The 13,913-nt window shown below is 38.6% G+C and overlaps 4 protein-coding genes and 1 long non-coding RNA gene across 11 annotated transcripts in view; 3 read left to right on the top strand and 2 right to left on the bottom strand.

The window, feature by feature from the left end:
• Positions 1 to 9: 9 nt before the first annotated feature.
• LOC124221919 (NADH-cytochrome b5 reductase 2) lies at positions 10 to 3,661 on the bottom strand. Of its 6 annotated transcripts, none has more exons than XM_046632354.2 (5): positions 3,643 to 3,661; positions 2,420 to 2,482; positions 1,090 to 1,431; positions 800 to 988; positions 10 to 695 (listed from the first exon to the last, which is right to left on the bottom strand). In XM_046632354.2, exons 2-5 carry the CDS (start codon positions 2,438 to 2,440, stop codon positions 312 to 314), a joined length of 936 nt encoding a protein of 311 aa, XP_046488310.1. In that variant the 5' UTR covers positions 2,441 to 2,482; positions 3,643 to 3,661; the 3' UTR covers positions 10 to 311. The 6 variants fall into 6 exon arrangements, with proteins under 6 accessions (XP_046488310.1, XP_046488308.1, XP_046488307.1 ...); XM_046632352.2 differs by lacking the exon at positions 3,643 to 3,661 and adding an exon at positions 2,937 to 3,130; XM_046632351.2 differs by lacking the exon at positions 3,643 to 3,661 and adding an exon at positions 2,807 to 2,870.
• A 1,637-nt stretch (positions 3,662 to 5,298) lies between these two features.
• On the top strand, positions 5,299 to 7,009 carry LOC124221921 (uncharacterized). The gene is made up of 5 exons (XM_046632357.2): positions 5,299 to 5,454; positions 5,694 to 5,933; positions 6,008 to 6,142; positions 6,236 to 6,341; positions 6,471 to 7,009. Exons 2-5 carry the CDS (start codon positions 5,694 to 5,696, stop codon positions 6,653 to 6,655), a joined length of 666 nt encoding a protein of 221 aa, XP_046488313.1. The 5' UTR covers positions 5,299 to 5,454; the 3' UTR covers positions 6,656 to 7,009.
• Positions 7,010 to 7,449: 440 nt separating this feature from the next.
• LOC124221616 (uncharacterized) lies at positions 7,450 to 9,042 on the top strand. Its single transcript, XR_011177511.1, has 4 exons — positions 7,450 to 7,929; positions 8,219 to 8,339; positions 8,509 to 8,689; positions 8,842 to 9,042. It is a non-coding gene; the product is annotated as an uncharacterized lncRNA (long non-coding RNA).
• Positions 9,043 to 9,420: 378 nt separating this feature from the next.
• Positions 9,421 to 13,913, bottom strand: part of Zir (dedicator of cytokinesis) — a 58,805-nt gene continuing 54,312 nt past the window's right edge. Inside the window, exon 21 of one of the 2 annotated variants that reach the window (XM_046632337.2) lies at positions 9,421 to 9,572. In XM_046632337.2, the coding sequence (XP_046488293.1) occupies positions 9,554 to 9,572 (19 nt within the window). In that variant the 3' untranslated portion in view covers positions 9,421 to 9,553. Of the gene's footprint in view, positions 9,573 to 9,668; positions 9,759 to 13,913 lie in introns of those variants that run through there. The other variant, XM_046632339.2, reaches the window with a different exon arrangement.
• On the top strand, positions 10,015 to 13,046 carry Mad1 (Mitotic arrest-deficient 1). The gene is made up of 7 exons (XM_046632343.2): positions 10,015 to 10,185; positions 10,309 to 10,595; positions 10,712 to 10,942; positions 11,105 to 11,547; positions 11,641 to 12,093; positions 12,222 to 12,526; positions 12,641 to 13,046. Exons 2-7 carry the CDS (start codon positions 10,320 to 10,322, stop codon positions 12,991 to 12,993), a joined length of 2,061 nt encoding a protein of 686 aa, XP_046488299.1. The 5' UTR covers positions 10,015 to 10,185; positions 10,309 to 10,319; the 3' UTR covers positions 12,994 to 13,046.

Here is a 13,913-nt window from a genome sequence, read left to right on the forward strand (position 1 = left end):
AATTCGTAATTCAAGTTTTACTCGATTTTATTTTTTTCACAATTACTAACGATTGTCTACAATACGCAACAATTCTACAAAGGCCCTATACTTTGTACAATCATACCGAATGATGCAGTGAATCAAGGTTCGCTACCTACGGCGGATCATTTGAAATTGAAACAAATCAACGGCAAAACAACGGGGGTCCGTATTCGCAACAAACCCCGAATATTACGTACAGTTTTAACGGTAGTGATTACACAAAATATACTTCTCGCTAGAGATTCAAGTGGGAGAACGTGTAGAATAGTTTCGTAACCGTAACATAATTAATAAGCAAACCTGAGCTTAGCGTCATAACCGAGTTTATCCAGATTCGGATTGCAGGCAAAGTTTATCATGGGAGGAGGGCCGCACATCAGAACGATAGTGTCATCAGATGGGGGGAAGAGATGCTTTGATATCATATCCGCGTTTATGTGGCCAGTACTGTACTGCCAACCTTCGCTACTCGTATCAAGCGTATACCAAAGTTTAAACTGTTGAGGATGCGCCTTTGCAACCGTTTCCAATTCATCTCGTAATAATATGTCCTTTTCCGTTTGGTTTGCGAATAACAAAGCGAGTTGAGTATCGTCCGACGGATCCTTGGTTATCTGACGGATTAGCTGCAGCATCGGCGTGATACCGGTTCCTCCAGCGATCATGGCCAACTAAATATACATCAAAACGTTCACAAATGGAAGTACTTTGCACACAGATTGGAAAAAAAATTAATTCCCTAACTATCCCAATATTACGGCAGACCCGTACTAACCTTCTTAACGGAATGTTGTACTGGCGGGTCTTTCCTGAGAACCTTTATGGAGAAACTGCCAGCCCCGTTGTAAACAAGGCGGCCAGAAGGACCACGGAAATCGATAGTGTCGCCAATTTTCAGACTTTCCAAATATTGCGACATTTTGCCACCATCAGGGAATTTCGGGTGGACATTTTTGAAATACACCTAAAAAGAATGGAACATGTCATCTAGTTTGGCGCATAAAAATATGTATATAAATGTATCATAGAAGAATATCAGACATAAAAGTAAAAACTTTTATTCACCTTGACGACGAGATCTACAAAGCCATGATCTTCATCACTTGATACAGGCGTATAAGCTCTGATCACTACATCTCCTCCGATCTTGGCTGAGAGATGAATGTGCTGTCCGGTAGGAAGGCCCAGAATGTGTTGAGATGATGGAAGTTGAAACCGATAGCGACGTGTGTCATGGCTTAGTACTTCTTTTTCTGATAATGGCAACGGGTACTTTGTCGTTGGATCAACAAGGGTGACTGGCGAAGACCTCTTCTTGCGACCTCCGGATTTTCCTTTGGATATGTAAACTTTTGCCACCCATGCTGTGGCTACTATAATCCCTACCGCGGCAAGGATGGGAAAAACCTGTCGAATAAAGGAACAGATGTAATTAAGACGATAAATATCAATGAGTCCCCCTTTGTTAAGACTTTGTACTTGAAACTGACGATCTAATAATAATATAGGAGCTAAATTACTGAATAGGAATTCTGTGTAGGTGAAAACAAAATTCCAGCTTTTGGGTATAGTGTTATAAGCGTGCTGATTAATGATCATTTGATTAAACAAGACTTGCTGGCGCAACAAAGTGGAAAACCTGTTTCCTGGCTGATTATCCTTTAAATAAAACTGACTTTTATGAAAGTTTACTTTCAAAAACCTACTGAACTAGACAAATAGATTTCAATGCAATAATTTTATACCAGCCACCACAACGACATGGTTGTAATTCATCGACTATGTTTCAACCATTTGAAATTTTGCCACATCTATCACGTACGAGTGGTAAATATCTAATAAGATAAGATAAGGCAAGTTTTGAACACGATTAAAGTATGTCGTGTACGGATTATCTCATTCCTTCGATACGTCACAAGTCCCCCCCTTTCCCTATACTTCTAACTTTTGTGCAAATCATGAAATCAAGCTTTTATTTCTGTCATACAATTTTACGAGGACTCCAAACATTTGGGGGTCATTCTAAAACAAGTTTTTGTGTCGCAGTCAAATAAGTCGTAGTTGCATAACGGGTAATCAACATGCAAATGAATTTGTAGCTACGATCTAAGGTGGAACAAATCTGTTGTGATATTTCACTACATACTTGTTTAAGAAATCAATTATTCTAATACATGCAACACAGATGTTTCATAAAACAAAAAAATCTTCCGATAATTTAACCGATGTGAAGTCAAAGAAATAATACTTTGTTAGTATGTTAGGAGAAAAAATAGCTACTAGTTGCAACAATTACATTAATACTGTGTGCAAGTGTTCTTTATTAGCAATTTTTAATAAATATAAATAAGTAAGGGTACGAAAACGAACAAACGAGTATGCAATGTATATTTACCACCGAATGTGTATTTAACATTTCGTCTTAACTTTCTTCACAGATTCAACGAAGAGTTTAGGGCTGGAAAGAATGCAGATGAGGTTATGGTAATGAATGACGTAAATAGAAAAATAAAGAAAGCAGATATAATAATGGAAGAGCGCGATGGTGAAAATAATATCCGTGCTGCTTGTTCCTATTTCTGTTTTAGTTATTTCATTCCAGATCTGACAACGGACGCGGTTTCACGCGGGCCTGACCCGGCTTTTTGACCCTGACAAAATCACGCTATATATTGAGGTGAAAAACGTTGCGCGCGACGTGATCATCGACATACCACTCGAAACTATTCGTATTTCGTAATATGTGTCCTCCGGACGTGTTGTACAGTTAAGGTTAACGTACCGATTGGACCTAACACGTGAAAGATGTGAAAGCCGATTGTGGGCGACCGCACCTACGAACTACAATAACCCTAGGCTTTAAATAACCTTTTTCTAACCCAAGAATAAGACTTATTTATAGGCTTACATACCGCAGAGACATCGAGCGAGTCACCGAACATGTTCAACTTGTTCCGACGGAGGTTAACTTCGTACTATCGGTGCAGCATTACCTAATCTTACTTCTTAACCGAGATTTTAAAACTTATTCTAGACCTTTGACCCCCGACAAATCCGATCTCCTCTCTTCAAGCCTCAAGGTCTGTGCTGCTTTAGGAAGGCCTACGCAGTAGAAATAGTAATTGCCTGAACGTCGATTCAGACATTTATAGCCAAGTCATCGTCGTACCGTTTGCAGGCATACAAGTTATTAGTCATCAACTGACATAATTGATTACGCAATAATTCCTCCCGTAGATAGATAATATTACTTTTCACAATGCCATCAATCAATGTAACGACACATCATTTTGAACCTCTAATCTTTATGTTCACGTTACATCGAATCCGTAATATACATCATCGCTTTTGATATGCTACGATCGGCTGGATATCGGCTGAATCTACAATAACTTTCTACTATACTAGTTCAGGGATAAATGCGCCGATCGAACCGGCTACACAGGTTTGTGAAGGCCGAAGCTGGTATGAAAATCACAAATTTTTTTAGACATTCAAGCAGAGATGAATAGGCAAACGGGGTAGGACTGATAAAGACTATCTAGAATGAGTACGAAGATCCCAAATATCAATAAGTGAGAGAATCCGATGATAATTCGGAATTATAATGAAAACTACCTCGTCTCTGCTCGTCTCTCGGCGTTGATTGAAAAAACGCTCGTAGAATGTAGTCACTTGTAGTCGAAGAATTCGATACACCGTATCTCGTTTCGCATGTTCGATTTTCGATGCATCGCTACTGTCGTAGTCTGCTTAATTTAAGAGTCTCAATCACGTCAACGTCAAACGCACAAACGTGATGTAAACAATTTCCGTCGTGATATCTCGATGGGTTTTATTACCACAAATTACATACCGGTGATCAACATTCCAGTGATTTTTCATCATCATTCACTTCTCATGATAACTGAATTGTTTATTATATCCCACAACGATCGAATGAATCATAACCTCAAAATATTCGTCGGATCTTAGCTATAGCATAAACCCTAATTATAGATTGACCTAAGCTCGTAAAAACAATTTTAAACCAACCGTCAGAATCTTTACTTGAAATAGCATTGAATGTTCAGACTGTTATACAACAATCTTCTGTTCTGTACGTAGACAATTAAAAATGAAGAATTGCTGATTTGAAGAATGATCTCACTCTGCCAATCAGATGACATGCAATGCAATGTAGTAATTACACGGAGTTCCTAAAATGCATTTGCTACTGAAGTAATAGCAATTAGCAAAAAAGTGACAAGTTTTAAAAGAGCAAGAAAAAACTTTCTCCGAAAGATCTACACCTTCTCGTGTCAGTATGGCTGTTTTACACAGAGCATTGTTCACGTGGTTCAATCTATTGATATTCCTAATACTCTTGGTGTTGAGACTGGATCTTAGAATACAATGGAATTGGTTTATAGTTTTCATACCAATGTGGCTGTACGACAACATTCTATTAATCTATATAATATTTCGCATGATATCGCACTGCAAGAACGGACATGATCACATCAGCAGTCTACGTCGTAAAGTAATAAGAATAATCCTTGTTAAGATACATGCTTATACAATACATATTCAGACTCATCTTACCAACAACTAATCAGCTTCAATTTTTTAGGCATGGTACATGACTGCTGTTCTGACTAAGCTGTCCGGTCAAGGTCTTCTCTGTCTTAAATTGGAAGCAACGCAATTGACATTACCAGCCAAAGTTGTACTCGCCCCCTTGTGGGTTTTACTCCTAACACTAGGGTGCGATGTCTTTATCCATCTCATTCAACACTCTCGATACTAACTGTCCAATAATGTACATTATCACACGGCCAAAGATCCACAGTGAAAAAATTCACGTCTCCCTGGTTTTTGGTTGTGAATAACACATTGCATCATTATTTCTCCACATATGTTATGAATAAATTATTTTTCACCTAAATACCCAGTTATTTTTTCTTTCAACTGAAAGAACCTGTCCCAAAATTGTATAAATAGGCGGAAACAATAAATAGAAACATACTTGGTTCAAACAAAAATGTGAAAATCTTTTTACATAAGACATTTTAGCTGTTCTACGTGAGAAATTTGTTATCAATTTATTGTCTATTCAATGGTAACTTCGAAACATCATATATTCGAATTAGCGTATTTTTTTTTAAAGAACCTTCCATAACTAGAGACAAGGAATGCTAAAATGGATGAAGCAAAATGGTCACAAGACAGATACTAAAAATAATCTAGTAGATCCAAGGATGAATAGGACGGAGATATAAATAAATATATCGAGTAGTTCTTAGTTGTCTAAGCAGCCAGTAAACGCACAGGTAGAGCTCATTATTTAACATTTTACTGTGCATTGCAGCTTAGCAACTGAAAACAGAGTAACCTTCCTAGGCTTGACTCTGGTACAAAAATTTCGGAACTGCAAAGAAAATTCGAAAAGTGAGAACTAATTTGATTTTCTTATTAACCACAATGTGCTAAACAAATATACGGTGTTGAAAAATTATATTTGCACATGTTTGTGATAACAAAAACTAATGTATTTTGTTGAAAAATAACTAGAATCGCAAATTTTGTGAAATTCTCAAACCAGCAACGTTTAAAAAAGTAATCATTTCTGAAAAGTGTACGAGATTTATAAATCGTTTAAAAATATTGTTCTGTACAATTATGCGTAGATGATTACATGGGTACTGGTGATAGCTCTCATAACGAGCGTAACATGGGTTAGTGAAGCTGTGATTGTGAAAGAAGTTAGTGCTGGCCATTTAGCCGAATTGCCATGCCCAAGTATCGACGACAATCATCGTTTCATGTATTGGGAGCTCTCTAATAAAAATAATATCATAGGTCCAGGAAACCCACAGAACCCAGAAAAATACAACTACCAAGTACTAACTGGGAAGCTCATGATTAGGGTAATATAATTTTCCCAAATATTTAGATAGAGCTCTGTTAGGATAATTCAACTTGGGTAGTTTTTTGTCACCAGGGTGTTTCGACTGCTGAATCTGGTTTTTATAAATGTATCTCGAGAGGTATAAATGATGAATCTGTCATCAGTATGGAAACGGTTGAGCTGATAGTTACAAGAGACTGGGAAGATGTCTGGGAGAATGACTTTGAGGCAAGATTTTTAGCTTAGTTTTTGCTTTCGTGATATTTTTTAGACTGTAATGTAAGACAATTGAAAGAAGTAAATGCCATTTTTCTATTTTAGACAAACTTATTGAGAAGCTTGGCCGCTGTTATGGTAATAGTTGTAATCATCGCCTTGCTACTGTACGTAATTACGACCAAACGACGTAGAAATCTTAAATATTTTGGTGAGACGCTTCAACTATTATACCATATCCAAATACAAGTGGTGATCAGTCAAATCAATTATCACATATGACATAAAATATCAACATCGAGCGTGCTTTACTACACGAACTTCGTTCAATCAATTTCAGATATGGAACCATCAAGGGAAAACTCACCAGTCAATTATAGAGATGGAACACGTAGGTCTGCAGGAGTAGTTCGCAATAACACGCCACCTCCAGAAGAAATAGGCATTGAGAATGCAGCAGTGGATGTTGATTTCCCAAAAGTATTTAGTAAGATGCATCAGGAGCAGGCTGTTGAGATTCCATAATTTTTCATCAAAAGTTAGTAATACTTACAAACGCTGTTGGAGCCTAATAATTTGTGAACCAATACAGAAATACAGTTTATAAAAAATGAATATCGAGTGGTCACAATGTATTGCGCAATAAATATAAATGGTCAAGGACATTATGTGACAAGGTATGACATTATATCTACAAATGTGAATGTGATAAGCATAATTTTCATAAAAATAGAATAATTAACTTTGTTAAGAACAAACTAGTTGTACCAAATCTATACTAAGCAATTATAGCAATTGAATAGATTGATATACATGTAGGACAATGAGATTTAAGATGCACAACTAATGAATAAAAACTACTTACATTTGCTCAAAGAATCTCACTGTGGAGCTGTGTTTGTACTAGCACTAGCAGTGGTATCCATTACGCTATCATCTGCCTCTTCTGCTTGATCTTCATCATCTTCATCGTCATCTTCTTCCTCAACTTCTATTTCCAGTATACGAATTTTACGGTTGCTCTCACTAAGAATTGCAGCCACTTTCCGGGCTCCACTTACAGCCAAACGACTCGCCGCTATTCCTTGAACAGGTTTTGGCCAAGTTCCACCAGAAAGTTCAACCACTTCACTAATACCCATATTCTCTCTAGTATCAAATGTGAAAACATGGCCAAGAGGCAGCTGCACGAAATACGACGAATGCATGTGATGATCCAGAATGAGCAGACTTAAATAATCTTGCGAATAAAATTGCAAGTCTCCTATCAAACTACTACTGCTAGCAGAGATATCTTTTGTATCGCAACCTGTAAAAAGTTACATAACATGATAGTACAACCATGATTTGAATGTTGTAACGATGATTTAATTTTTATTTGCTTCGTCTACCTTGTCGTCGATCCGCGTCAATGCTTGCACTTTTGACTGTTAAAGAGTTTTCAGTACCCGGATTTTGGACGACCTTAAACATCTGTAAAGTTTTTCCATTCAGGTCTGAGAAAGCAAGCAGTAAATCCTTCTCAGATGTGACAAACTGTGAATGCAACGATGAGTAAGAAATGGTCGACACAGCTGGTAAGCTCACGACTGTAGGAATGAAGAGATTCACTAGCCCCTGGTAAGCCTGACCAAACACGACGCTTATCGCGTCAACCAATTTCGCATTAGATTGTAGCAAGGACAGCGACAGGTCTTGCCTAACCAATAGCGGATGGTTTTGTAAACAGACATTCTCGCTGAGCATAGCAGCCCATTCACTACCATCGGGGGTTAAGCATGTCCGAAGAGGTTCTTTTCGTAAGTACTGACCGAGTTTTTCAAGATTTACACCTTTCCTAGCACCTTCTTTATCTCCAACTTGATCAAACCCACGTAAAAATTCAGCTATAAAAGTCAAGTCCTGTTGACTAACTCTGCTGACTTCAGGTGGCGCCCGTTCGCCAGTCAATTTGAGTATAACAACATATAGCCATCTGAAAAGCACAACAATTCTGTAAAAAATAAACGATTCGTAAATTTTTTTCTACCCACCGAAAAAATGCTTTGTAATCACGCATACTATGATCGATGACTTGTTGTATTTCAGATGCTTTGGCAAGAAAAGCTTCCGATGCCCGAAGAGCCTCGTCAATTACACTTTCGGAAGTAAATCCCAGGGCTTCGTATTGTCCACCAAGTTTAGCCATTCCAGTCATTTCAGCCAGCTGGTATGTCAGTGCCATTCCGACGCTGCTAAGATGCTTTAGGACTAATTTCTGCACAAAAAGATTGAGAACTAATTAGAATATCCTTAGTTATTCCCAAGAAGTAAACGAACCTGAATATTACTGTAGCACATTTCAATGCTATGTCCTAATTTCTTCAACCCTTTTTCAGTCAGGTCTCTCAAGAGGAAATTTTCCAAATTCGCAGAGGGAATGCCGATCATAAGAAGGTCCAAAAAATCTGCAGCCACTGCTCCAGGAGGGTTGGCCTCAGCGTAACGAGACAATTTCTCATCCATTTCCAAGAGAATTGTTTCCCATGCTTCGGAAATAGCCATCAGCGTACGATCGAGGTAGTCCATCAGATATTCAATATTAGCTTGAGCTTGCGCTACCTTTTAGAAACAGACGCAACTTTCAGCACTGCCACCTTAATTTTAAGGCTACAAAAAAATATAGATGAAGTGAAACTCACTTTTAAAAATGCTCCATTACTTTCCAAAAGTGGACAACACAGATGAACAACACTAATGTTTTCCAAGGATCGCAGACTGACCCAAATTGGCCCCCCTGAACCACCGTTGATTTCCTGTACGGAACCTGGCCCTATGCTTAATGTACCACAATTAAACATCCCAAAGACATACATAGCAACAGTGCCCGCTTCAGTTCCAAGCTGTAAAAAATTGAGCACATTGTAAATTACATTGCATTTTATCCTCGACTATTGTCTATTTATGATTCATAGGTGTGAATAAATAAGTAATTAAAATGAGACATAACAAAGAGAAATGAATTTGTAAGAAATTTTAATCTTCTATGTATTTTAGCATTCATTTCTTGACACACTTACAAATAACATGTCCAAGGTTTGGGATAAGCTTTCCTTGTGCTCAGGCTCATGCCCAAAACTTCTGTTCAAGCTCGGCAAAGGTGGAAGATATTCTCCAGTTGACGAGGAACAAGTTTTGATTCCAGTTCCGTATTTTTCAGCCTCTTGAATGCCCAATGGTAGCCAGGACAAAGTTGTAACAATTGCCTGTGAACTTTGTTGAGTTTTATGAAGGATATTCTTGTTTTCAACATCAACAAGATGTATGAGATTTGATTCTTTATAAACAACAGCAATGAGCTTTCCGTTTGGTCTCCAAGTCAGATCCTGAACCAAATCTGTTGCTTCAGGCGGGGGTAAAAGCCAGACACGCTGCCACGTGAGCCTATGAAGTGCTATTTCCCCTGAAAAATGCGAATCATCGAAAGTAAGGATAACGATACTCTCTCTCATTTATTGTCGGCGTTTTACCACTTCATAAACAACGCATATCGTACTAACCTCTCATGTTAGCTATAGCCAACAGATCCATTTTTGGTGACCATCGCATCAAAGTCAACTCCACCGACAATTGTCGCTCCTCCAGTTGTCTTATAGCACACGACATATTTTCTTATTTTTAAATGATATATTATACGAGTTAAAAGACGATTATTATAAGATCCGTCAGTTGGACCGGCCGCTTAGTGCAGTTTTGCAAGCAAACTTGTATGTAGTGTTGCCAAGTGCAGAGTAAACGATCTCGCTATCTCAGAATCAAAACCTCTAGAAATCCCTAGATGTTACAAACGCATAAGGCCCTAGTGAGCTCTATCTCTGTCAGTTCAGCTATGCCGGTCAGGATTACCGTTGGGTTTACCATGGATTTAGCCAATGGCGGCGTTTCGTCGGCATTAATGTAAAGCTGGCAAAACGGCCTGTGCTTCTCGCAGGGCTGCTCATATACGTGTGAATGTGTGTTTGAATTGTTTGAAAATAACTATAAACATATTTATCCGTATAGGATAGTTGAAACACGTAAGTTACGGTAGCATTTGACGATTTTTCTACGAAGCTACGGAACTGAGTCAGTGTTGATACAGCATCTGACTCGACCCTCAAGAGGTTACCTTTTCGTAAACAACCCCTGAAACTTTTCAGAATTCCAAATCATGGGTGACGACGATCCAACCTGTGTTGTCAAAATGATCAAGGATCTGCGATCAGGTTCTGGAGGCTATCAACGCAATAGCCTAACGTCTTCCGGGTTACGGTTGTCCTCGGCGTCTTACATTCCCTCTTCTTCTATCATCAGTGACATCGATAATGATGATAGCAAACGTACCCCAAAACGACCTAGACTAGATGAAACGAATACCAGTCTTAACAGATCTAGTCTGGATGGCGCACCTGGAAGTCCATGGGAATGGAGAAGGTTGAGGGGAGAGGTAATTGTTGCAAAAAAATGTTACTTCAACACTAAAGGAATGCGTTAAATATCAATGACTTTTGTCATACGAAGCATTTCCCTTTGCACAAGCTTACCACTCGTCTACTTATGTAGGTAATTTCGTTGCGAACAAGACTGTCGCACCAAGAGGCCACAGTGGATCAGCTCCATGGTGTTAGAAGGCAAATGGAACAAGTCTTTGACAAGCAAAAAAAATTGTTTGAAATGCAGGCTGAACAAGATAAACAGTCAATAAAACTGCTAGAAGCTAGATTGGACATGGCCCGGCAAACAACACAAGAAGCTATAGAGGCCCAGACTAATGCTGAAAGAGAGACTGCCCTGGTAATGTGAAAACTTTGAAAATTTTCACGTAACTTCTAATACACTGTTTGTTCGTGGTTTATTTTCTGCAAGAATTTCGAAGAATGGAGAATAAAGAAACAGAAATAATGTTGCAATATATTACATGCTTTTACAATTTTGCTTTACTATGTTTTTGCTTAGGTGAAGATGAAACTAGATCAGAAAACCCTTGCATTGATGAATGACAATGCAAGACTTCAGGATGAAACTAGACAAGCCAACAGCCAGCATCGGCAGCAAATCCCACCAAGTGATTGTAATGAGGATGTAACAGAAATAACACTGAAACTCGAAGCTACTGAGAAGAGAATTCTACAACTAGAAGAGAGCCTCAGAGAGGCCAGAAGTGGCCAGCAGAAGAGTGAATTGCTGGAATTAGAAGTACAAAATTTGAAGATGAAAATTGAAAAGTTAGAATCTGAACGATCGCTATGTGAGGAGGGCAAAGCAATGGCGGCCAGAGCTGCACGTGCTAGCGATCTAGAGCGAGAACTTCATGCCGCCAATAAACAGGTTTCTACTTTGCGAGAATCGGTAAAAGGAAAGTTGCTACTCGAAGAACAAATCTGCAGCATGCAACAAAGGTACGAAAAAAGTTTTCAAATAGCAATCTTGCCGATAAACTATGACAGGAGTTCATCAACCTAGATTTGTAAATAATGTAAACTTGCCATCAGGGTTCAGCATACAGAGAAGTTGGAGCTGCGAATTGCAAACCTCGAAGCACAGCGGGCGGAGCTACTGTCACAAATTAGGGAGTATGAGTCGATTGGTATTACTGGTGGACCACTAGCGCTAAAAAAAGAATTACAACGTTTGCAACAAACGGAACTGATCTTAACAGCCGAAGAAGGTCAATTAAAGTCAAAGATGGAATCTGCTCAGAGAGAATGTCAAAACCTTAGTAAAAAGTACGAGGAAGCTAAGACGATAGCAAACGATATGACAGGTGTCAGGGAAAAATTGAACAAATTAGTTAGCAGGCTACAAAAGAAAATGATGCTAGTTACCCGAGAACGAGACAGTTACAGACAGCAACTCGACTTGTACGAAAAGGAAATGACCGTTGATGGCCATAGTGTACTTACCGAACGAGTACCAGCTTTGGAACGAGCCATAGACGGATACAGGTAGATATGAAAACATTGTCCTCTCTCTACTTCACGTGTATTGATTTTTTATTTCTTTTTTTCTACACAAGAGAAAATTTCTAATATTATTTACATACCTTAATTGCGAAATACTATTCCACTTTCAGGGAGCTTGTCAGCAAATTAGAGTCAGATTTAGAAGCTGCCGATGATTGTGTGCAGAAGGGTCAGTGCCAAAAGTTACGAGAAGAGATCGAGAGACTCAAGGGTGAGCTAGAACACAGAGCTCTAAAAGGAGATTTCAATTGCAATGCAAGGATCCTTCACTTCAAGATGAATCCAGCCGCTCTAGCAGAGAGACAGGCGGACGAAAAGTACGAAGCTCTTCTACGAGAGGTCGAGGAACTCAGGACTAGAACGGCCTCTGGCACTTTGAATCTGGGACCCGTAGGATCATCTGTTCAAGCTCAAGGTAAAGAATTCTTTACAAAAAAAGAGTAACAAAAATACATTCACCAATGCCTTGGCTCGAATATATCAATTGTTTGCTCATATCCAAACGGGTAATTCTCAATCGTTGTTACAGAAATTGCCGAGCTCAAGCAGACTCATGAGATCAAGATCACTCGCCTGAAAGAAGCATTCAAGGCGGCTTCGCAGGAGTACCGCCAGGCCTGCTATCAGCTTTTTGGATGGCGAGTCGACAGGACAAAGGAGGGACGGTACAAGCTATCGAGTCAGTACGCAGAGTCGCCGGACGACTTTCTATTCTTCCAAGTTGGCGAGGAAGGCGTTGATCTTTTGGAAACCGATTTTTCCGCAACTCTCGGTAGCCTCATAGAGTGTCACCTACAGAGACAGCACAGTGTCCCGATGTTTATAAATGCCGTTCAAACGGAACTTTTCTCTCAACAGACCGCTGCGACTGTGACAAGCTGAACTTATCCTTATATGAATATTACAATAACTGAAAATAAACCAATTCATTAAGAGCTGTCGATTGTTGCGATTTGAAAATGACGAGTCAACTCTTTAAATATGTAACTCGTACCCAGCTTTAAGCCCTTGTACGTACGACTAAATACTTCAACAAACTTTTAGTATGGTGTAAAAGTATCGTGAAAATACATCTGAGATTCCATAATCGATATCTATAATTATGATTGATATTATTACTTTTCATATAAATCATATAATTACTTTTTGTTTAAAGCAAATGGATATTTAATTAGTAAATAATTTAGAGCTGAATTGCCATTCGCTTTTTATTTTTACAAATTTCGACACATTGTTCTGATTTGTGATCCGAATGATAAAGAACATTGTTTGCAGAACGGTTTGTTTTACACAGATTCATATTGCACGATTAACTTGCATTCAAATTAAAATTTTAAATGATTTGAATTAATTAGCTCCGTACAAATTAACAAATCCCAAGTCCAGTTGAGCGTTAAACGAGTCCAAAATTAAACGCACCTCAACAGCCGTGGAAAATAATCTCTGCAGTCACGCGGTATCTCCAATTAACTCCGAACGTGACGGTAAAGTATGGCAAACAACAACTAGGGTTGTATCTATTCTATGTTTTACGGTTTCTATTCAGTTTTAACGTTTAATTTCAAAATTCTTGTATAAATCTTGAACTTTTAACCAACCGATTAAATCCCACGAGACGAATTTTTATTTTTTTTTCTATAAATCCCCAATAATATAACAACAGTAAAAACTGACGGAAAATAAAAGCATGAAAATCCGGACCGATAAATTGTTACGAAACATACGTAATTGATGAAAACTCGACTCGTCGCGTCGGAGGGGCAATATCAATCCGAACCCCATAACCGTCACGTAAGGTTCGT

The sequence above is a fragment of the Neodiprion pinetum genome, chromosome 6 (genome assembly GCF_021155775.2).
Source record: "Neodiprion pinetum isolate iyNeoPine1 chromosome 6, iyNeoPine1.2, whole genome shotgun sequence".
In the NCBI taxonomy this organism is placed as follows: Eukaryota; Metazoa; Arthropoda; class Insecta; order Hymenoptera; family Diprionidae; genus Neodiprion; species Neodiprion pinetum.

Coding starts and splice junctions, on each gene's coding strand:
- LOC124221921 (XM_046632357.2), top strand. CDS start 5,694: ATGATTACATGGGTACTGGTGATAGCTCTCATAACGAGCGTAACATGG. Junction 5,934..6,007: donor CTGGGAAGCTCATGATTAGG/GTAATATAATTT, acceptor TTTTGTCACCAG/GGTGTTTCGACTGCTGAATC. Junction 6,342..6,470: donor TAGAAATCTTAAATATTTTG/GTGAGACGCTTC, acceptor AATCAATTTCAG/ATATGGAACCATCAAGGGAA.
- LOC124221919 (XM_046632350.2), bottom strand. CDS start 2,966: ATGTTCGGTGACTCGCTCGATGTCTCTGCG. Junction 989..1,089: donor TTGTAGATCTCGTCGTCAAG/GTGAATAAAAGT, acceptor CATTCTTTTTAG/GTGTATTTCAAAAATGTCCA. Junction 696..799: donor TACAACATTCCGTTAAGAAG/GTTAGTACGGGT, acceptor ATGTATATTTAG/TTGGCCATGATCGCTGGAGG.
- Mad1 (XM_046632343.2), top strand. CDS start 10,320: ATGGGTGACGACGATCCAACCTGTGTTGTCAAAATGATCAAGGATCTG. Junction 10,596..10,711: donor GGAGAAGGTTGAGGGGAGAG/GTAATTGTTGCA, acceptor CTACTTATGTAG/GTAATTTCGTTGCGAACAAG. Junction 10,943..11,104: donor CTGAAAGAGAGACTGCCCTG/GTAATGTGAAAA, acceptor GTTTTTGCTTAG/GTGAAGATGAAACTAGATCA.